At 38.7% G+C, this 22,970-nt stretch overlaps 2 protein-coding genes across 3 annotated transcripts; one reads left to right on the top strand and one right to left on the bottom strand.

The window, feature by feature from the left end:
- The first annotated feature begins 5,388 nt into the window (after positions 1 to 5,388).
- Positions 5,389 to 8,467, top strand: LOC101175159 (gametocyte-specific factor 1). Of its 2 annotated transcripts, none has more exons than XM_004070881.5 (7): positions 5,389 to 5,528; positions 5,988 to 6,096; positions 6,165 to 6,262; positions 7,320 to 7,440; positions 7,517 to 7,600; positions 7,802 to 7,859; positions 7,941 to 8,467. In XM_004070881.5, exons 2-7 carry the CDS (start codon positions 6,006 to 6,008, stop codon positions 8,008 to 8,010), a joined length of 522 nt encoding a protein of 173 aa, XP_004070929.1. In that variant the 5' UTR covers positions 5,389 to 5,528; positions 5,988 to 6,005; the 3' UTR covers positions 8,011 to 8,467. The 2 variants fall into 2 exon arrangements, with proteins under 2 accessions (XP_004070929.1, XP_020560520.1); XM_020704861.3 differs by having other exon boundaries at positions 5,399 to 5,528; positions 5,974 to 6,096.
- Positions 8,468 to 17,004: 8,537 nt separating this feature from the next.
- On the bottom strand, positions 17,005 to 21,599 carry nr4a1 (nuclear receptor subfamily 4, group A, member 1). Its single transcript, XM_004070882.5, has 7 exons — positions 21,475 to 21,599; positions 19,959 to 20,751; positions 19,726 to 19,855; positions 19,319 to 19,482; positions 19,025 to 19,227; positions 18,755 to 18,933; positions 17,005 to 18,365 (listed from the first exon to the last, which is right to left on the bottom strand). Exons 2-7 carry the CDS (start codon positions 20,739 to 20,741, stop codon positions 18,109 to 18,111), a joined length of 1,716 nt encoding a protein of 571 aa, XP_004070930.1. The 5' UTR covers positions 20,742 to 20,751; positions 21,475 to 21,599; the 3' UTR covers positions 17,005 to 18,108.
- Positions 21,600 to 22,970: the final 1,371 nt, after the last annotated feature.

Genomic DNA, 22,970 nt, shown 5'->3' with positions numbered 1-22,970 from the left:
CTTTCTTCATTCTTTTGGACCATAGTTTTTGTTGCTGCTGTGTTACCCCAAATTTCAGAGTAGAGCGTGAAATTGGAAGCATTTTTTGCTGAAAAATCTGTTTATATTTACATAAACTTGGTCTGTGGAGCATATTCACCTTTAATTCACATTTTATTCACATTTAAAATGTTACATGCATGTTTTGAAGTTTGGGTCTCTGAGCACATGATGTCGCTGCTGAGTTGAATTTGTCCTGAAAAATCACATTTCAGAGAAAACAGCTGTTCAATGACTGAGCAGTGTGTCAGACTGCCTGCCAATGCAGTCTGCTAAAGGAAAGTGGCATGACTGATTTCATGTAATGACTGTCTATTTTGGTTATTGCTATTATTGGCAGTGGTCATGACGTCTCACTTTAAAGGATGTGGTAAAACCTCTCAACAGTGGGCTATCTCTTGGAGCTGTGGCCTATGTGGGACTCCAGTCTCCCTCAAGATGGGAAAATAATTGAATCTTAGGAATAATGTTTTGATTTTGAACTTTTGTGCCTTAAAAGTTTTGTTTTCACCTATAAAGCAGTTGATGGACTGAAATGTGATGAATAAAGCTCACAGTGCATGTTGTGATGCAGATGCCAGCAAGTGTGCACAATTTAAAAATCATTTGCAGATTAAAATCAAAGAGTTGAAGAAAAAAGGTAAAGGACAAGCTTGAAATGTGAGCATAAAACATGACAAATTGTAAAAGCGTGTTCATTTTGTCTGTATCTCATAGTTTATAATGGATGTCAGATCCACTATTTAAAAATTGGCTCTTTGCAAGTGTTCATTGTTCTGTTCTCTGTCGGTATTAAACACCGATGAAACCTCAGTGCTTGGAACCTTTTCACCTTTTGCTTAGCAATCTAAACTTAATCCATATTTACCCCCTTGGAATCCACAAGTGTAATGGAACTGGATGGCCTTGTTTACATCCTGTTCTTCACAGATCATAAAACTACATAGTCAGTAGGAACAGTACTGCCGAGATGTGTGAATGTCCCCGGAGATATGGTCAGAGCGGCCGTAGGCGCAAACTGCCAGCCACGCCTCTATCAATCTGCCCCAGGGCAGCTGTTGCTACAACAGTAGCTTACCATCACCAAGTATGAATAGGAGTGAATGAATAATGGTCACATTCTAAGCGTTTTGAGCGTCTGGAAAAGTCCAGATAAATCAAATCCATTTTAAGATGCAGGTGTGAGGAGGTAAACTGCATACTGTCAAGCACTGGAGATTTCTAAATCTTCTAAATAAGGTGTTCTGTGTCTGAGTGGATATACCCACAACACATCCTCTGAATTGTGATTATATTTAAGTCTGCTCAATAATTACTGATTAGACAATCAATCTTGTATTTCTCTTCTACTGTTTGGACATCTGTTCCATCTAGAGGTCAGTCTTTGTGTTACATGAAAGCTGTAAACGTGCACACTAAAATTGACATATTTTAGTTGGAAAAACCTGTTTTGGAGATCTGTTTGGGGCTTTTCTGAGAAAGTACCTCTACATATGCCGACAAATTGACTGGTGTAAGATAAAACCTGTAGAGAGATGCTCAAAATGCTTCCTGGAGAACCTAGAATAAGCCTCAAGGGCATGAACGGTGAACTCCATGCTAAAAGTACATAGTGAGCATAAAACATGACAAATTGTAAAAGCGACATAGCGACATAGCACCACTTGTCGCTGTATGAGCCAAAGTGGACTTCGTGCAATATTTTTATCAGATTGTATGTTTTTAGATGCTGAAATAAGCCAAAACAAGAACAGAAAACAGTCCGGCTGGGGGACAATAAGGGAGGCCTGCATGTGGCTCAGGTTGTTAAACATCTAAAGAGCTGAAACATGTCGTGTGGAGAAGACATTCATTAAACTTTAGCCTTAGGAAGCTTCAGTAGTTCGTTAGCAAGAAGTTGGGTGAAACTAGCTGTTAGTAGATCAAGAAGTTTCACTGACATTTACAGAAATGGCAGGGATTATCCTTAAACAGTTATGCAACAAATGATAGACATTATTTTCCAGGCTTATTTTTTCAAAGACCCACTCCATTTTTAGCATTTTTCTTATGATGGAGGACATATGTAAAGGTAGTTGAGCTTAAAATTGCATTTCTGAGTATTTCTGTGTTCAAATCATTGTGAATCCGGAGCAAACACAAAAAAATGCAGTTGGAAAAATCTTGTAGTAACGTACAAAATACAATCATCAGATCATAAGCTCCCTGCTTTGCCACATTCTGATGCATCCACTTGCAGACAAATAGAATCATATCCGTCTTTGTTTTCCTTTTCTGAGCTGGAATCTAGCTCAAAACTGTACGGCTGGATGATTCCAATATTGCTTGCCATTTTTGTTGCACTGTTAATTTCAGGCTGGGGTTGTGTGTAAACAGATGGGTGATGGCTCTGCGCCAACGGTCCCACCTACAACTCAGAGATGAGTTTCTAATGAACGACTGCAGGAACCAGGTCTTGGGAAAAGACAGGTTGACTGTTTTGACTGAAAACTGCATAATCATAATGAAACGACCACTTGGAATGCTTTTGAAATAGATCATAAGATGCTTTGAGTGGGACTTTAAGTCTCCTGAAGAACAGTTTAATGGCAGTGTCGGTTTATTGTGCCATTATGGTCCTCGCCTGTGGAACAGCCCGCTGGAGAACCTCAGGGCCGCAGAGACTGTAGAGGTTTTAAAAATAGAGACTCAAGATCCACCTTTTAAATTTTGCTTTTTCCATTTTATGTTTTAACATACATTTTATGTATTTAATTTTAACATAACAATATGTTAAAATATTTTATTAGTTATTAATTATGTATAAATATAATAATTTTAGTGTTTGCAGCCTTACAACTGTGAAGTAGACCCCAATGCTGTCCAGGTCTGGGTGGGCACTTTGTCAATGTTCCTGTGTCTGAGCTGGCTCCTGGTATGAAGAGATTCCCAAATACTTTTTCCTAACAGTAGAGCCAAGCCTTAACCCTTGTGCTATCCTAGGCACTTCATCATTGGGAGTTGGGTCATCTAGACCCACTAGACAGTGCGCTGAACCTTTTTAATTCAATGATTTGTGATCTTCACTGGTGTCCATGGATAACATGAAATCTTTCCACCTTTATCCACCTTTTTCATGGTAGGGAGAACACGTCAATGTAAGGGTGGGGTCATCTAAGATAGCACAAGAGTTAAGTTTGGATTTGGAAATGGTTTATGTCAAGCAATCAAGGAGACGCATCCAACAAAGGATAATTAGTCATCAAATCAAAGATTGCTTGAAAGGGAGTGGAATGAAGTGAATTTATAAAATACCACCCCGTTTACTTTACCATTTTCTTTTCATGAATGATCATTATGTGGTTTATAACTTCTAATCACATTAAACCTCCCCAACACAGATTTTCTTTTCATGAATGATCATTATGTGGTTTATAACTTCTAATCACATTAAACCTCCCCAACACAGATTCAGGTCATTGAGAATCCTTAAGTATTTTTTCTTTGTGGGGTCATGGGTCTGTTAACAAAGAGGAGGTGGGGGTAAAGGGTGGGTTGGGTTTCAATTGTGATACTGTGAATGTTTTTTTGTTTTTAAATGTAAAGCGCTTCGAGGTGCACGAGAATTGCTTTTAAAAAAAATAAAGTTTGATTTGGTGTGATAAGTTTGTTCTTATTCATCACATTTTATTAAATATGTTTTAAAAACAGATCGCCACCAACAGTTTTTGAGAGAAGATGCTGTTTGTTGTGTAGGAAGATATTTCACTTTTACACTTTTTAATTAATTAAAAAAGCAGGCTGTTTATCATATTCAATTTATATATTTTGAACTAGATTTTTTCCTGCTTTTGGTCAGAAAGTGCCAATCTTTTTGGTCTAAAGAAATGGGTCATTTTCCTGCCAAAAAGTTTTTGTCGTTTGTCTACATCTTACGTCACAACTCAGTAAAGTTTGCAAAAAATGTTAATAATATACTATAAAGTAACAAGTAAAAAATTAATTATCATTTGTGAAGCCATTAAGTAATTTTTTGAAGACTAGCCTACATACACATAAAAGAAAATGTATTATATATTGAAACAAATAAAACACTGGATCACAGGAAAAACTAAATAAGTAAAATAAATAGTCATTAGCTTGACTGACGTCAACTCGTTTTTTTTTTGTTTTTTTTTGACTGAAGTCAACTCTTTTTTTTCTTTATTTTTTTCCCTAAAATTTTTTTATTGAAGATATACAGGATCATAATACAAAATGGAATCGGCTTTAAAGTTAACAGATAGAATAATGAGTAACAAAATGTGCCAGGGGAACATAAAGAACAAAGGAAAAAAGGATTATAGCTTTGGGGTTAGAAGAAGATTTTTTTGTTCTGGTATATTGGTTTAATTCATTCATAAAAAGTTTGAATAAGGGCTTTTTTAAAGAAAATTTGCATTTATGAATGTGAAATTTGGTTTGTATTATTAAAAGGTTAATTACGTTATTAATGAAATTTTAACCTTATAAAACCCAAATAATATATCTTTGTATATCAGATCAAATGTTTTATAAATTTTACATTGAACAAAAGAGGTGAAGTCTTTCCAAAAAGTTGCTGTTTGGGGGCATTTCCAGAATAGATTTATGATTGTTTCAGTGTCTAATTTAGAAAAGGAGCAGTTTTTATCAGTGTCTATGTGTAATGAGGATTTGGCTGGGTAGCATCTGTGAAGAAGTTTAAAGCAAACATCTCGGGGTTTATTTGAAATAAAATATTTCGAGGATAGAGACCAAACTTTCTTCCATTCAATATCTGGGGCAAATTTTCTCCAATAGTGGATCACAAAGGGTACAACTGCAATATCTTTCTGAAACAAGGATCTTATTTTTTTTATTTTTTGTTGAAGTTCTCGTAGTAAAGCAGGTCTTATCAATATTGGTTTAAAAAAAAGAGACTGAACGTGAGGGTACAGGGTGCGCAAGACCCTTAAATAACATTACAATTCCTTCAGGAATAGCATCCATGACTATTGCAAATTCTTTTGGGGGAACTGGAAAATACAAGTGGTTAAAAATTGATTGTAGGACATTAAACACCCTCTTGAGTCAAAAAGTTGATTTACATATAGTATATTATTTTAAACCATTGAAGGAAGAATAAAGATTTATTTTTGCATAAAATATTAGTATTATTCCAGATATGAAAGTTGTGAGGAGGAAAATGAATGTTTATACATTAGGGACCAAGCCAGAAGCATTTGCTTGTGAAAATTGGCTAATTTGATGGGCAACTATTGAATGTTAGAATTAGATTGAATAAGAAAACGGAGGCCACCGAGTTTAGAAAATAAATAGTTTGGAGTAAGACTGAAGTCAACTCAATTCAGAATTTTTACGACTATTTGACGTCATAGTCTCGCGTGATTTCGTGCAAGGATAAAAAGTTAGGAGCCGTCAACAATTTCAAACAATCGGATTTTCTCGGTGAGGTCTCTGTTAGGGCAAAGGTGACGTTTTTTAAGGGGGTAAGAATCTTCACTTTCAGAATTTTTAACTTTTATTTTTAAAACACTACAAGCCTTTTAATATACATCACAGTTGTAATTATGTTAATGTTTGGTGATGTTTAAATTCGGTTATTTTCAGGCTCTCGCTCGCAAAATTGCCAGCGAACGATTAACGAATCACCGTTTTTACTTAATGAGTGATGAGAAGGCTTCGTTAACAGTGCTGTAAAATCGTAATTAGTAAGTGTGTGCGCGATAGTTGAAGTCTTGTTTAGTCCAGTTGCAGACCATGTGTTTAATTAAAGCGTGTTAATCAGGTGTTTAAAAAACTTCTGACTGACTGAGTCCTTCTGGGAAACGTTTTGCTGGATTCCTTGTTGTTCCATTCCAAACTTTTTATTTTACAAAACGTAATGATGTTAAATAACATTTTAGTGTTTTGGCATCATTCAAATTGGCTCAGTATCTTGAATCCAGTGCAAGTCTCAGCAACAAATGGAGACCAGGATCAGATTTGGATCATCTACCAGTCCATGCAGGATGAGCCATGATGAAGATGGGAAAGAGCAGCTTTTGGAGGCAAAAGGTAAAACGTTTTTTTATACTTTTTGTTTTGTTAACAAATAATAACTTCCCTTTTCTTTAATGACACAGAAAACGGTGACCCAGACGAAATCGTGCAGTGTCCTTTTGACAAAAACCACCAGATCCGCCACTGCAGGTTTCCATATCACATTCTTAAATGCAGGAAGGTGAGTTGATGATCTTGTAAATCTCAGTTTTAGTCATTGACTGTAAAAACATTGGACAGCTTAACCCCTCTCTTCTCGTGTTCCAAAATGGGATGTTGAAACCAGTCGAAGGTAGTTGGTCCAAGTCGCTCTGAGTCATTGTATCAATGACGGCCACTGTCGCCATTGCCATAGATACGATGATTTAGAGCGACTCGGAACAATCACTGTCAATTGGTTTCAACATGGCAGCGCCCTTATCGGGAAGCAAAGGGGAGGGATTTTGATTTGTCCATTGTTTTCACAGTCATTGGTTCTATTGACAATGCACACATGCCACTGCTCAAGAACATGTGATGAGCTATTTCAGGCCTCAAAGGCTGCTGTGACTCCAGGCTTTCCAGATCTCATCGGCTTACTTATTGCTGATTACATTAATCAGGTGTGTCAAGCAAGCTGAATCATGCCAAAGCATGTTGGGAAAACAACCACCAATGCGATCTTTGGTACCCGCCAATTGCTCAACAGTGCCTGACGCTGCATACACAGCGGCCATGTGTGGCGCGTTCGAGAAATCGCTTAATGGGTATTTTCAAACGCGCTTCTAGCATATGGTGTTCACACAAGTCTGTCGCTACCCAATGCGAGGAAGTGGCCGGGGAGAGGGAAGTCTGGCCATCTCTGCTTAGACTGCTGCCCCCGTGACCCCGTCCCTGATGAGCGGAGGGAGATGGATGGATTACATCTCAACAGTTTGCTCTGTTTTAATTTAAATGAAAAAAACAGATTTCAAAGTTTAAATTCTTTCATTTCTCTCATTGTTTCTTCCATTTATAAGATCTTTATTTTACATCCTGTGTTTGCCTTTTTTTGCACTTGGTTCATGTAAAGCCCCTTTTTGATTACCATACATGGAAAGTGCTTTAGAATGAAAGGTAATGGATTCATTGACTATACCAACAATTAGATTCTGAACTTGCCTCCTACAAGGCAGAATTTTTTTTTTTTTTTTCCCACAGTTGTCCTGTTGTACCACAACCACAGCTGCTTGCAGAAATGTCTTTTCTCTTTTATCCAGAATCACCCGAAGTTGGCCGAGGAGCTGAAAGCATGTCCTTTTAATGCTCGCCACCTGATTCCCAAACAAGAGCTGGCTCACCATGTTGAGATCTGTGAGAATCGTGCAGACCCTACAAAATGTGAGATTGATCATGTTTGACTTGCACATTGAGTTTCCACAGCTTTAGTCTGATCACCTTCATTTTCTTTGAACAGCTGAAGGCAAAGATAAAAACTGTGCATGGTATGTTCCTGTTGTTGCACGGGAAAATTCATGCAAGACTGAGGACTGGGACATGGGTACGATTATCAACATTTTTTTTCACTTCTTGAACTGGACAGTCTTTGTATTGCTTCTTACGTTGCTTATATTTGCAGAAAAGCTGCTGATTTTTATTTTATTTGTTATTGACAATAGCATTTAAACTTTAATGTGAATGTTTAGCCCTTATCCTCTTCAGAAACAAAGACATTCATGTTGAACTAATGTCCTTCCTGCAGAAGCAGAAGACCATGCTGTTCCATTTGTGTGGGGCGCTAACCCCCAGCTGAATGAACAGTGAGAGTTCTACTTCCTCCTGCCTTGAAACATATTGTATTCACATTTTCCCCTAAACAGTTTTTTCTTTTTTCCTGTTAGGCCCATCAACAATCTTCCTCCACGTTTTGAAGCACCCAATGGCCTCCCCTGGGCATCTTTTAGACAGTAATGGTTATTAATGCAGACCTTTTTATAACCATGCATTCTTTAACCTCGGTTATAAAAAGTTTTAATTAAAATACATTTTAAGTTTGGGTTCAGCATTCTATTGAACTTTTTCTTTTACTTTTGTTGGTCAATTTTTCAAAGCATCTTTTATACTAGATGTGACCTGAATGCAGACGAGCCTTTATTATTGTCTTTTATATCTCTGTATTGCTTTGTTGTTGGATGCTTAAAAGGCTTTATTGCAAATGTTTGAACAAATAAGTGCTGAATGCAGTGGTCAAAATGCAGCAGGTTTTTATTTTTATATATATATTTTATTTTTTTAAACCAATTTTTACTGTTTTTTTGTCAAATTGGTACTGTTGTTGAAGTAATGATGCAAGTGTTATTTTATTTTATTTTTTACAGCCCTGTTTATGCACAACGCAAAATAAACGTAACAATTCGAAGCAGAAAAAGATTTCTTCATTACATAGATTTGAATTGTTTAATTAGGGGTTGCAAATGTTAAAGTTGGATGGTTGTCACTAAAAGCTAGTTTTAAACTAGAATGTTTGGGTGGAATAATCTTTTAATTATGGTAATCAAAAACCATTAACTGTATCTCCTTTTCCATATTTTTTTCCCCACAGAGTGGTAATGCTCACTTTGTTTTTTTCAAAGATTAACTATCGAAAAGACTAGCTCTGTATTTCCCCCCGCATAACACATGTTGTGTATCAACTCAATTCAGCTTTATTTGTCAAATATACTACACAAGATATTTAGGATAGAGGAAATTTCTTTCCTCCTAACCCACAGTGCAAACAGCCTATGAAAATAGTAATTACAATAATCTAAATAGGTCTGCGCAAATGTGGCAATGAGATAGTCTCTGTGTTAACTGAGGCCAAAATATAGTATTTTTTACACTTTAGAGAAAATATAAAGCAAGGGAATAAAAAAAACTTTGCAATAAATTGTCAACAATTACATACATGCATTGTAACGGTACAGGCAAAGAAATGAATCAAAAGCAGATTGTATAAATGAAGTAAAACTAGTTGAACATCTCACATCAAAGAATATGCACGTCTGAATCATCAAGAACAACGACTTAGACCAGGGATGTGTAACCTTTAACACTTTGGGCCGTTTGAGTTTACGTATCACTGACCACAACCCAATAGAAGCCACTATATCTTTAGGAAAATAAGACAATAGTTATTGTTACTAATATAAATATAAACTATTGCTCTCTTTGGTGTTAAAAAAGAGAAAATTGACTTTACAAAATATGGACTGGATTATTATTTTTGACTGGGGTCTAATGACTATCTTTCAAAATAAGACACCTTGTCACATTGGATCATCTTAATGCAGTAAATGTAGTTTAGTGTAATGTCAGCAGTAAGTCTAAAACATTTTTACTGTTTGTGGTGCATCTAAGCCAAAAATGGACAAACATACTAAGATTTAATCTGACCCAATGACTTACTGTGTTTGTCAAACCATAAGATGCACTTTAAATCCTTGAATATGTTAAAAAAATAGAAAATCTGCCTTATAATCCAGTTTGTTGTCCACAGTGCACATTAAAAGACAATGAGTAAAAAACAGAAACTGACATAGTTTGCAAGAAACCAATTATCTACTTCTCGATCAATTTGTATGCTTTTTTTTTTTTACCAACAATCTTGTTCATATCTGTGGTTGTCAACCAATGCTGCTGTTATACATTTAATTTGATCTTAATTTACTTTATATATGTCAGCCATCAGGAAAAGCCTACAAGAACATGTTAACAGTTTTCATCTGAGTGGATCTTTAAGAAGATTTTCAGAGTACTTAGGCAGTTATGAAACAAAACAGCGAAAAATTGTCCACAGTAACAAACTAAATTAAGAAAAAGTACACACATTTTAATATGATTATTAAAATAAAAATTCCTGCACTGTGAAAACAAAAGACTTGATGAAAAAAACAATGCCGTGATGGATGCAGTAGATATGACCACAGATGTGGATAATAATAAAATAAATCAGAATAAATGTTTTGTCAAATCCGGAGCCTTCACATAGAGCTGACCACAGGGTGGCGCCACTCACCAATTTTCTAATTAAAGAGTTTTTAACAAGGCTGCCTACTTCCAGGTGTTTGGTCACTTTAGAGTTTATTTCGTTTAAAATTCTTCCTTTTCTGGAAAAAAAAAATAAACAAAAAAAGAATGGGGTGACGATGTGCTGGAGTGGAAGTTCATCTCCATAAGACCTTCTTCACTGTAAGCAGCTGTTCAGGACTGGACTCTGGGTGGGAGTGAGGGAGGTGGGGGGTAATGTCAGTGTAATTCAAGTGTGGGCACAGCCTGCCAACTCACTCTGTTATATCAAAGTGGCATTATTGATTTCATGTGATGACTGTCTATTTTGGCTACAGCTATTATTAGAAGTGTACATAATGTCTCACCTCGAAGGATGAGCTATGGCTTCTCAGCAGTGGGAACCTCTAGGAGCCCGGGCCTATCTAGGACTCTAATCTCTTTCAAGGAGCTTCCACATCCTCATTGATGGACCTAATGCTGCAATAGAAGGGTTTGTATGTTGTTACTTGGACCTTAAACGTGTCTGTCCCCTCTGACGTGCAGTATTCCCATTGGAGGCATGTTATGATGCACGCAGCTGGGAACGTATTTGATTACGTGTTTTCTTATAACAACCTTAAGGTTGGTAAAAAAGGGAAAACGTTAAGCTTCTGCATTAAAAAAGAATTAATGACGTTTAAGTAAAAAACATCCATTTCACTCCTGTCCAGCATTCCTTAGTGTTTCACGTTCATCCACAATTTACAGGTGTCCCGTGTGCTGGCTTTCCTTTGTGCATCAGACAGTAACTAAACATTGATTGAAACCCTTTTAATTCAGGGCTGAAACCTAAAACCAAATCTATATTCACTCTCCCAGCGTACAGGAGTGTAAAATGAAACTGGATAGTCTTGTCACATCTTGTTCCTCACAGGTCATTAAAATACACTGGCAGGACTGGCTGTGTTCAGAGTGAAGAGAAGAGCTGCATAGTGGTGTTCACAGGAGAAACCCATTCCCTTGTTCTAAATACAAATACATTATTGTGTGTAAATAGACTTGCCCGCATTACAAAGCGCCGGCATTAGTTGTGTCTAAAACTGGAGCCCATGAACAGTCTTTTTTTTCCCCTTTTCCTCCATAGTTTTCTCTTTTAAAGTTACCTGGACAGGAAGAAAAATAGGATTTCATCTGTAGGAGGAGGTTTAAAAAAAGTCTGCACAGTTGTATCATAGTTGAGATTTCAAAGCCTGAAAATGTATGCACCAAAAACAGTGCAGCTCCACTTTCAGACTTCCCTACAGAACTTGTACACGAACACATCAGGTTAACCTCCACAATCCATTTCTATTTGATTTAACACAAAGTTACTTCAAAGGCATCTACTGCAAGAGAATAGATTCTTCTCTGTTTATCTAAAGACTTTTGCACCACGTCACTTTTGCATCACAGTTATTTACCTAGTCACTACTTTTCCTTGACCTCTTGATCCCGATACAAGCTCCAAAAAGCCCGGCCATGTTTCAGCGCAACGTCACAAAAACGACTATGTCATGCAGATCGAGTCCCAATTAATTCCTGTTACTAAAGTAAAATTGTACAACTCCACAAAATACCACAAATGACTGCGAACCTTGAAATTTAGGTGTTGTGTATGTGTAGCTGATAACTGAGCGCCCTCATCACGCTTCCTCTCTGCAAATAGAGCAGTTGGACTTTTTTCTGCTGAAGGTAGGACTGTATGCAGAACTTTTCATTTTAAAATAAGATATTAAATGAAAACATCCTGGACTATTGCCTATTCATCTCACTAGTGATAGTAGAATAATCTCATGAAACATTCCTGAACACTTTTTTTCTTTCAAGAATCCCTCAGATGAAAGTGCTGTTTTTGCTGTTTTTAACATGTTCTAGCAGCATTTTTCTCATGATAAAGGACATGTATAAAGACAATTAAGCTTGAAATGGCATTTCTGAGTATTTCTGTCTTCAAATCGTTGTGAATCAGCAGACGAAAAAATACTCTTGGATAAAGTTTGTGGGTGTTACGTAGAAAATCCGCTGCGAGAGTCGCATCTCTCTGCTCCGCTCGCATCTCTCTGCTCCGCTTCATTCTGATGCATCCACTTGTAGTCGACTAGATCCATTAACGTCTTTGTTGTTCTTTTCTGAGGTGGTTTCTGGCTCAAAACTGGAGCTGGATGGCTCCAATATTGCTTGCCCTTTTGTTCCACCAGAAATATTAGATTGAGGTTGTGAGGGGCTGTAAGCTAGCAGGAGAGTGTGTGCACAAATGGATGATAGGAAATGGGGTTGGGCTTACTCCGTTCTAGTTCCACCCACAACTCAGACGCAAATTTCTGATGGACTACTTCCACTCTACAGAAATTATGTCCTAGAAAACACAGATTTTTTTCAATTTTTTTCAAAAAATGACAATCATACTTGAAAGACCACTGAGAGCACTTTAGATCAAAAGATGATCAGAGTGGGACTTTCAGAACTCTTCCCATTCTATGTAACATCGTTTAACAAGGTTTTGGAAACATCTCATAGAAAAGCCTATTGGGGCACAGTGAACTCATCGTCAAGTTGGAGAAGCTAGTTTGAAGTCAGTTGAAATCTGTGACGTGGATTTTTCTGCCAGGACCTTCCTAATCTTCATCCTAAAGCTAAATTTGATCTTTGACAAGTCCTTTCCTTCATGACTAGATTTCTAAATCCATTAGGTGTCTACTCTGCAAACTGAGCTGTTGAACTCTGGGAGCCAGTTTAGCTCGTGCTGGTTTGCGGCGCCTTCCATCCGTGAAACCAGGGTTCGACTCCGGGCTGCTCCCTGTTCCCTTCTCTTCCTCTGCCGGTCCCAAGCCCGGTTGCTTTGAGAAGGTTGCGTCAGGAAGGGCATCCGGCGTAAAACATTGCCAAATTTACCATGCGACTTGTTCGCTGTGGCGACCCCTGATGGGAAAAGCCGAAAGTGGAAGAAGAAGATTAGGTGTCTACTCTGCAAACTGAGCTGTTGAACTCTGTTGGAGTGACAAGAACAACTCATTCTGTAAATGATGAACACTTGGTGATATTGAGACTCCTTTTTTTATTCGTGACATTGTTAAAAATGACTGTAGATCTTGACACAACTTTTGTTCAAAGACCTCAGTGTGGAGAGTTCATGCTGCTGGTCCGATGTGACCCTGAACTTCAACACCTGACCTGAAAGACACTCTGCAAACAAGCTTTAGGCACGCCTCTGAAACCAAAGCCTCTCAACCACTCCAATACTGCGGCAGGCTCTTCTTATTTCATATAAATCCTCCACAATGTGGAGAGGACAGTTTGGGCTGTGAAGCTGGCCTTCTAATCCCTCTAGGCTGTGTGAAGCCTGTGATCTTCTGTCAGCGCCAGCATTTCTAACAGGGACTCCTTGTGTTGTTTCCATTTTCCCCCGACTGCAGCAAGATGATAGCATGATCAGAAGCGAACGTCTTTCACACCATATCCTTCGGTGGATGCTCGGTAATCAGGGTGACTGAATTACTGATGCAAACTGTCAAGATCCTCTTGTTGCATAAGCCTCACGTACACAGAGATGTGAAATCTTCAGACGGGCATGTTCAATTACTGAATTAGCAGCAACGTTTCAACTTCAGTAGGTCAAGAGAGAGACTAGAAGTTGTGGGCCATGATGGGTGCAGTGACAGGCCTGTGGTAACAGCTAATTTATTTTGTGTTTTTACTGCTTGTTTTATGTCAGGCTGTAATTCCACTATCTTTAAATATTCATGCTGTGACACTTTTAGGTAATGTTAATCTTTGAGTGTCTGAAAGTGAAGTGATGGAGATTACCACAATTGAAAGGCAGCGACTTGTAAGCTGTAAACACTCACCTCTTACATTATGTAGTAGCTAGCTGCGACTTATGATGCCGTTTAACAGTGTTGCAGTAGTATCTTATTTCTTTACGTATTATTTTCAGCACTACACCTTGACCCTTGACTCACGGGGCAAATGTAAAAGTTGTGCAATTGCTTTTGTGCAATCATATGAGAGCTAATAGTGCCCTGTTCTGTGTTGAAGGCAAAGGTCTATCATGAAGTACGGCAAAAGTAGTCAAACTAGAAATTTAAAAGACGACTTTTTGCATAAAACAAGGATTGTATGTTTTAGCAAGGTAAAGTTTGAAAACAAAAAACTCAGTAAATTAGAAATCTGTTTTAATCCATGTTAAACTAACAGGATCACTGCTGATTTCTCTCACACGTGGAACAGAAACATTGTAGAAGACTACATATATCTGAGCAGTTGTGTACTGTCTTGACATCTTGGTGTGCAGCGCTAGCATTTGTCACCCCCCATTCCCCTCGTTTTCCTGATCTTTCACTACGGTGGCCCTAAAGTGCAAATCTCACTAACAAATCACTCGACACAAAAACAGGAAAACAAATAATAAAAAAACAACAATACAGTTAAGAAATCAAAACACAATTACAAAAAAATGAAACAAACCAAAATTTTAACCTTTTGGCAAAACAGAAGTAATTTCCTGAAATCAAAATGAAAAGTTAAAAAATAAAACACAATAAGAAATCTGAAAAGGTTCATTTTATAGGACATCACTAAATGGGTGATGACGTGATACCCCATAGAATCTACCTTTTCTGGTTTCTTGTTGTATTTTATTTCATTTTTATTTCTGGAAATTACTTTTCTAAAAAAGTTCTTTTTTTGGTTTCAATTTTTTAAGTTGTGTGTTTTGGTTTCTAAAATTTAAAGTTGTTTTTTTTATTTTGCTTTTTTAATTGTCAAAGTGATCTTAAATTATTTTGTGATGAGTGCTTTGTTGATATGACTGGGTCTTCAGGACCACCGTCCTTTTGACGTTTCGTTTTTCTCATCGTTTGATTCTCCATTTTCAAGGACCAACAGTTGGGAAGGTGCTAAAATGGGACAAGAGTTTACAGCTTTATTTAGAAACACAAATACATATTCTTTAAAAAAAAACAAAAAAAACAATGTTAAATAAACATTGGGAGTTAAACGTTTTAGAATCCATAAAAAGAAACCCTAAAAACAGCACCTGCTCCAAAGATCTGCCCAAAAGACAGCTACTAGACAGCGAATGCCCACGTTCCCTTGTGTTTGTATTTCTTTCCTGGCTGTGCAGGAGCCTCACTTCCCAGCAGGGTTCCAGAAATGGCAGTATCACATATAAGCACAACACTTTGCATGGCAGAGTAAGCTACAGTGAAACTTTCATGCAGTAACCTGTGGCTGATCCTTATTAGATGTACATGTTGAAGTTGTCTTGTGATTGCTGAATTGATTGTGGAACAACTTAAATCACTTCTACTTCTCAGGGATTTAAATTTCCATGACATTCTGTGAGACGTGCCCCTGTTTCACTTTTGCTTCCCCTTGAAGTCTTTGTATTCCTGCTGACTTTGTCGATTGCAGGCCGCTGTGGTGTGGGATCTGCTCCCACATGCTCCTTGTGAGCAAATAAAATTTCTTAACCATCAACTGTGGTATTTTCCAACAAAGAATAATAGTTTGGGTACTGTTTGGTATGCATTCATGTGATGCCATTCACATGTGTCGCTCATGTGAGGGAGCGGCATTGCACTGTAGTGGTCTGGGCTATTAGAGACCAGAAATGGGAATTCCACCACCTTCTAAAATGGGACCAGCATGCAACTGGGAGGGATATCGTTTTTCAGCAGTTATGATCTGTAGCTGGTCTGGTCTGCAGCCAAAAGAGGAAGCTGCACTTGACCCAAGGTGCTGGTGCAGCAAGAGTCTCTGCTCCGCCTCATGAAAAAAAGAACAATGGAAAAATGTTCGATGGAATAAATTAATAACAAAAAGACTTCCAAATTAGATGAGCCAATATTCTATTCAGCCTCCCAACCGTGCCCCCCCCCCCCTCAACACAGGAACACACACCAGTAAATGTCAATGAGTGCACATGAGAACTTGACTGAGACTGTGATTTCACCCATAGAAAAAGGTTTATTTCCTGCTCCAGTGAAATGACGCCAATTCAGTTACCTTTTTTTGCTATATGGACGTCGCCATGTTGGAACCAGTCATCAGAAAATATTGTGAAAAAAAAAATGGATTAGCAAGATGTTTAAAAAAAAGGTAACAGAGCAAGACTAGTTATTTTGACAAGTAGTATGACTGAGTAGCTGTTTATTTTTCTATAGAAACCTATGGGATTTTGGGTTCTTTGAACCAGAGGGTACTTCCTGTTTGGAATTTTAGGGGGTCACTCAGTCCAGTTCTCTTCTACATTCAATGGTAAAGGTTGAAAGTGGTAGTCGTGCCTGGGCACCGGCGTTTAAAAGAGTGAGTGAGGCCACAGGTGGCGAGCAATTAACCCACTGAATCTGGTGTGTCTTTCAATGAAAATTTCCCCAAAAAAAAAAACCAACAAACCCAAATCTCGAGAAAGACAAATCCTAAAGTCCGGCGATTTATAATTGTCAATAATAGAAAAAGAGATGTAATGCCACAGTAGTATGCTCGTCCTATCTGAGACAGAGACAAGTCCTGTCTTCGCAGAGGTGAAAACATTTGTGTAGGTGTTCTGTTATAAATAAAATATTGGCTCATGTAATTTGCAAACACACATTTTATATATATAATTCATTTCAAATTTTAAAGGCTCTGTATCATGCAAAATCTTTTGTTTTGAGCTTTTAGGTGTAATATATTATCTCATATATGGATATAGTTCACTCTGAAAGGCTTAAGAAAAGCATGATATAGGCCCTGGAAGAAACATCCCAATATTTCTCTTATTTGGGCTGTAATTAGAGCAATGTCTGTTTACAAAGACCACTAATGACAGATGGTCTTTAAACCACAGTAAACCTTAATGTTGTATTTCAAAACACTCAAATCACTCTGCTTATCGTGTAAAAACCACAAATGCACTGCAAATAAAATGTTTTTTATTTTATTCCACATTGAACTATGGCAAAATATCATCTCAGTATGTAAAAACAAAACCCCACAACAATTCTCCACACTGTAGAATACAGCTCAGTTGGAGCTTTAAAAACCATTCACAAACAGGATCTTTGAGTAAGACTGGATAATAAACAGAATATTAGCTGCTCAAAAACAATTCATGATACATGAATGATACCAGTGATCAATTCTGAAGGTTTCACCTATGGCTGGCTTCCTGCTGGCTCATATATAGGGCTGCACAACACCAAGAAAACATGCAATTTACTTCGTCTGAGCTGAAAAACAACTCAAACTAATACTCTGTCACTCATATTTGTTAGTAACATACACTTTAGACAGTGCATAACCTTAATGGACACTGAACTGAAATGTGAATTGGTTGAGATAATGATACTGATGTCAATAAAGGGATACTGTGCAGCCCTAGCTCAGTCAACAAAGAGGAAGTTTTTAAAAATGCTTTAACCCTTGTGCTATCCTATGGGGTCAAGATGACCATTGACGTGTTCTCCCTACCATGACAAAGGTGGATAAAGGTGGAGACGATTTCATGTAATCCATGGAAACCAGTGAAGATCACAAATCATTGAAGGAAAAAGTTCAGCGCACTGTCTAGTGGGGTCTAGATGACCCAACTCCCTATGTCAAAGTGCCTAGGATAGCACAAGGGTTATACAGAGCTTTGATGAAGATTTTTTCAATACTCGAGCAGCAGATCTGGCAACGATGGGGGGTATTTCCATAATTTGCCCATTGTTGCATGTAAACACTCACTATTTGGTCCATGAGCTGGCCAATCTTTTTCCATCTGAAGACAACACACTTTCCCAGAAAGTCAATAAGGAAGAGCATTTGTGGCTCTAGGTGTGTATTTAACTATTCATTCACTTTGTGATTCAGAAGTGCTCTCCTTAACGCTGCAGAATCCCTTAGGATTATTATTATTCTGTTAAAACTCTTAAAGTTTTACAGGTATTGTGCAGTGTGAGCACCAAGTCCATTGTCTTTGGCATCCAGATAAACTACTCATGTTTTTTTCACAGTTGGTCTCTTTGCATCTGGAACTCAAAACGGCAGAGTTTCCATAAAGATCTTCTCCACGATTGGTGGGGGAGGAACCAGATCTTCTAGTTTGAGGTAAAAGATGCGCTGGAAACCTTGCGTGCACAGAGTCCTGAGCTCGGGCAACTTGCCGAGAAGTCTAGACAGATAATTGGGCCGTAAGGACTCTGAACCACAGCTAGTCACATGGTCTTTCAGGCAGGTGATGAGCTGGTTCTGTAAATCCTCCACCCGTTTGGGCTCCTTCAGGCCATGTCGATCTGTTGAAAAAAGCAAGACACTGTCAAATCTCATTTTACAAAATAAACACAAATAAAAGTACTTTCCACCTCTGAGTTTATCTCATTTGTGTGCACACTGTTGTATACTGTTTTTGTACAAACACAAAGGTCACTTAGCTAACCTCTCAAAGTGCTGTTACCTTACAAGCCTTGAGTCAAAAATAAAACCTTCACTCTGTTTCTGTTTAGGTCTCCTATGCCATCTTTACTGTGCTGTACGTGAAGTTATGCTGCTCTTTGTCATGCACCTGTCACATCGGTCTCTCATGGTTATGCTGTTTAGTGTCCCTGACAAAGAAACACGTGCACACTTTTTTGACTATAGCTAGTGTTAGTGCAGAGAAGCCTGAGACCAACAAACATCTCACCTGTGATGAGGATCAGGGCTGCAAGGCAGGAGAAGGAGGAGACATCCAACTTCATGCGATGAAGGCTTTGAGAAAACTCCAGGATGGAGTCGATCCATTCCCCAAAGCCCCGGACACACTGTGTTTTATGCAGGACAGCTCCGTTGCAGAAGATGAGCTTCTCCATTTTAGGATTGGACCTTTATAAATGGTAAAAAAGTATGTGTTGTTGTTTTTTTTTCAAACATTAAGAGATAAACAGAACAGAAACCAGAGGAGAATGGCACACACCGATAGGCAAGACGCAGGATAAAGAGTTCAACGAATGCAGATTCCACCAGCAGTTCCTGATCCTCCAAGCAGAAGTCAGAGAAACCTGGGATGTCCTTCGCCCACTTTCTGATAACCTCTAAAGAAGCCGTGAGGAGGTCGTAAAACTGCTTTATGTCACTCACGTCTTCCTTCTGGTTCGCGCTGACTTCCTTCTCGAGGTACTAAGAGAACATAAAACAAATGGGAGTTTAGCTTTATTCAAAGTATACAAAAACAGAACTACAAAAAAAGAGGAACCCTGCTTTGGCTTACCTTAGAGTAATCCAGATTTCCAACAGCAGGGTTTGAGTCAATGTGGGCCCTGACCAGCGACGCAATCATGCTCACTGGGGATACAATGGGAGTGGCATCTTTGACACCTTTAGGCTTCGATGGTAAGCGACCCCTCCGTCCTTTCAGGCTATCCGTTCTAACAACTGTAGAAAAAGGTGACATCAAGTGTTAGTCTCAAATTATTCATCTTCCCTGAATCTCTCTTCTCTATATTTGCTATGAAAGCAGACTCTTGTTTAAGGAAAAGAACAGTCCAATTGAACATTTTAAAGCTTGATGTAGAATCTATCATGTTTCATTTATGCTTGATATTAATGTTGCCATTAGCTTTAGAGTTGTTATTTTCAATAATATGATAGTACAATGAGGTATTGTACTTTGCATACCTTCTCTGACCATTCCCACTGCCAGACACTTCTGGAAGCGACAGAACTGGCATCGATTTCTCCTCCTCTTGTCCACAGGGCAGTCTTTGTTGGCAAGGCAGACATACTTGGAATTTTTCTGAACTGTGCGCTGTGAAAAAGAAAACAGTAGAGGAATTAGTTATTTTACCTTTTAAATTGCTATGTTTCTATGAAGCGACTAAGCCACTATGGACTGGTTTGTCTTTTCTTACCTTGAAAAAACCCTTGCATCCCTCACAGGTGCGGACCCCATAGTGCTGACAGGAGGCATTGTCTCCACAAACAGCGCAGCCGCCCTCACTTCCACTTTTCAGCTTGGGCGATAGACTTCCATCCCGCTGTTCAGCACTGTCGAGACAAAGGGCCTGTTCCATCCCCATAGCGGGAAACTGCATCGCAGATGGGTGAGGTTGAGATGCGGCAAAGGGTTCCTGCTCTCGGAAAAGTGCCTGACCCAAATGAGACATGTCCTCCACAGAACCTGAGCCAAACATGAAAAAAGATGGAGTATGTGGCCCTGAGGTGTCCTCAGTCATCCAGTATCCTTGACCAGGGGAATATGGCCCAAAAGCTGAATCCCAGTTAGACACATTCTGACTCTGGAACCCAGGAGTCGAAGGAGAAGAGGCGGACGCGGGGCTGCCAAAGTAATCCGAGCCACTGGGAGACACAGCCTCATCTGGGTAACTCAGAGTGAACGCTCCAGGGTAGCAGCCATAAACTTGGAGCTCGTCCAGCTTGAAGGGGCTTTCCTGGCCTGACGCTGAAGGTACATGGGCAGGGGTTGTAGTGAACTGGCATGAGTACGCATCAAAAGATCCCGTAGGTGTGCCCACCAAGGAGCCGATGCTTGGCAGGGACGGAGTAGAGTGGTGCTCCAGGGAGCCACTCATGTCAACGGCCAGCCTGGAGAGAAAGTCTGCATTCTGAAGCTCAGAGCTGCTGAAACTGCTCTCAGTGGGCTGACGTCCATGTCGGGGGTGTACGCAAGTCATGACTGTGAGACTGAGAGAGAAATGAACATGTTAGCTTGGATTTTAGGTCTTCAATGAGCTTTCAAGAACAAGCTTCCACTCCAGAGTGAAATGTTATACATAATGTATACACACAGCTCAGTGGAGCAGCTTATTGTCAATCCTTAAGATCCTGATTCAATTCCTGTGTCTACCAATGGAGCATCAGTATTTGGCTTTTCAAACTTCAATTTATACAAATGTTTTACTGATATATCAAATAAAAAAACCAAGAGTACCATAATTACTGCTGCTGTCATCTTTGTATTGAAAGTATTGTTTATCACAACCCTTTGACACAGTATCTCTGTAATTTAAGTGAATATTTTTAACTTGAATTTTCATGTTTCTTCCCTGTCAACCTCCATTTATAAGAAAATCCTAGAAAGTCGTGCTTGTTTGTTGGAGCAGTCATCAAATCCCACTTTATCATTTCTCATTTCCTAGTAATTATAGTAACGCCTGAAAAGTGCAGCGGGGTTGACTTTCACTCTGGAGTACACTGCCAAAACACGCATGTGCAAAATTAAACCAGCAGACTACTAACTTCAGAAGACTTCATCGACTTTTTAAACACGTGAAGCGATTTCAAAAAACATTAAACCGCATATGTGCGTGCAGCTGTAAAAGTCAGATGATTTGTTTTCCGTTCAAAAATAAAAATAAAGCAGTTCAAATAAACACTATAGGATTGATTTACTAAGATGCTTCTTACCTGTCTAGTCCGTTAAAGTATTTTTGTGAATTTTCTCCACTTTACGAGCGACCGTCTCTCATGATCAGCGTCTCCCAGCTGACAGGTTCTCCGTCCGGCTCCTCTGGTCCTCCCCGCCTCTCTTATACTTTTGCTCTAGCGTAGCACTGTCCATGACGTCATTTTCCATGCGTGTCAAATGAGTGGGCGGGAGATTTCCATGGTGCAGCCAATCACAGCACCTTTCGAGAGAACAGCGCTTTTGTGACGCACTACGGGATTCCGTTGACGCTCGTACGCCCAGAACCGCAGCTTTGTCCGACTTGACAGACACGTGCGCACGGGCGCGCGCTACTGATATCTAGGTAAAACAGAGTAGATCTGAATAAAAGTGGGAGGTTCTATTTAGCAAGTGTTTATTAACATTGAGCAAATGGAAATACAGGGATCTAACCCCTTTAATAACAATAACTCAGTTACTTAAAAAAACGCCTAAGTTTGGGTCAATTCAATTGCAAGTAAAAGCAAGAATAGAAAGCCCTGTACAAAACATTTAAGAAATTGTTCCCTCACATTAACAATTACCATATTATGCACACAATGTAGCATTCTGTAACCACAATGTAGCATTTTGTAACCACAATTTGACATTATATGGGCACAAGAACATTTTATTAGCGTTTTGTAGCCACACAAATTAAAGTTTTGTGTGCCACAAATTAGCATTTTTTTGAGCACTTAATTAGCATTTTTGTTGCCACAAATGAGTATTTAATGCTACAAATTATTAGTGGGTATTGATACAAAAATACTAATTTGTGTGGACAAAAGGCTCAGTTCACTGTGCTAAAAAAAAAGCTAATTTCTGTCCACGAAAAATGAATTCATGCTCACAGAATAATAAACTGTTGCGACATTGCAGAGATAAACATTTTATATGGGGGAGGGGGCGACTTTAGAAGTGTGACAAATGAGAACACGGGCAAAAGAACATATCTTAAACAGTTTCCTTATTCTTACTGTTGTTAATATTAAAACAGCAGTTCTTTTAGCTGAGGTGCCATTAATAAAGCCTAAAGAATCTTTTAGGATTTCTTAATATTTGTCAACAATGATACTTATATTGAGTCAAGGATTTGGGGGGGGGGGCAAGGCTTTCTGCTGTAGGGCGTACCTGACCTCCTAAGCTCCAACCCTGCCCAAATTATTATTTTGAGGGAACAATTCTTTTTTTAGGCTCAGTACAAGAACAATCTAAATAGCCATGTCAATACTGCATAGCTTCAAACATCAAAATAACGTTAAAGTGTTGAAGCAAAAGAACCCCGACAGGATCAATAGGTTATCATTGCTGCTGTTGCAGGTTTCTGTTTGAACTAGCCTGTGCTTGCTGGATTTCAGGTTTAAGTGGCCGAATCATTTTTGGCTTCCTAGCAAACAGTAAAGGGCAGGGGGGTTGACTTTCATCCATGGCAAACGCCCCCTCTTAAATCACAAATGCTAAACAACATTTAAAA

This window comes from Oryzias latipes, chromosome 7 (assembly GCF_053564925.1).
Source record: "Oryzias latipes strain Hd-rR chromosome 7, Olatipes_Hd-rR_3.1".
NCBI classification, from domain to species: Eukaryota; Metazoa; Chordata; class Actinopteri; order Beloniformes; family Adrianichthyidae; genus Oryzias; species Oryzias latipes.
This window is presented reverse-complemented; position numbering and strand designations above follow the sequence as displayed.

Coding starts and splice junctions, on each gene's coding strand:
- LOC101175159 (XM_004070881.5), top strand. CDS start 6,006: ATGGAGACCAGGATCAGATTTGGATCATCTACCAGTCCATGCAGGATG. Junction 7,441..7,516: donor TCGTGCAGACCCTACAAAAT/GTGAGATTGATC, acceptor TTCTTTGAACAG/CTGAAGGCAAAGATAAAAAC. Junction 7,601..7,801: donor GACTGAGGACTGGGACATGG/GTACGATTATCA, acceptor TCCTTCCTGCAG/AAGCAGAAGACCATGCTGTT.
- nr4a1 (XM_004070882.5), bottom strand. CDS start 20,741: ATGACTTGCGTACACCCCCGACATGGACGTCAGCCCACTGAGAGCAGT. Junction 19,856..19,958: donor GATGCAAGGGTTTTTTCAAG/GTAAGAAAAGAC, acceptor TCTTTTTCACAG/CGCACAGTTCAGAAAAATTC. Junction 18,934..19,024: donor ATCCTGCGTCTTGCCTATCG/GTGTGTGCCATT, acceptor CCATTTATAAAG/GTCCAATCCTAAAATGGAGA.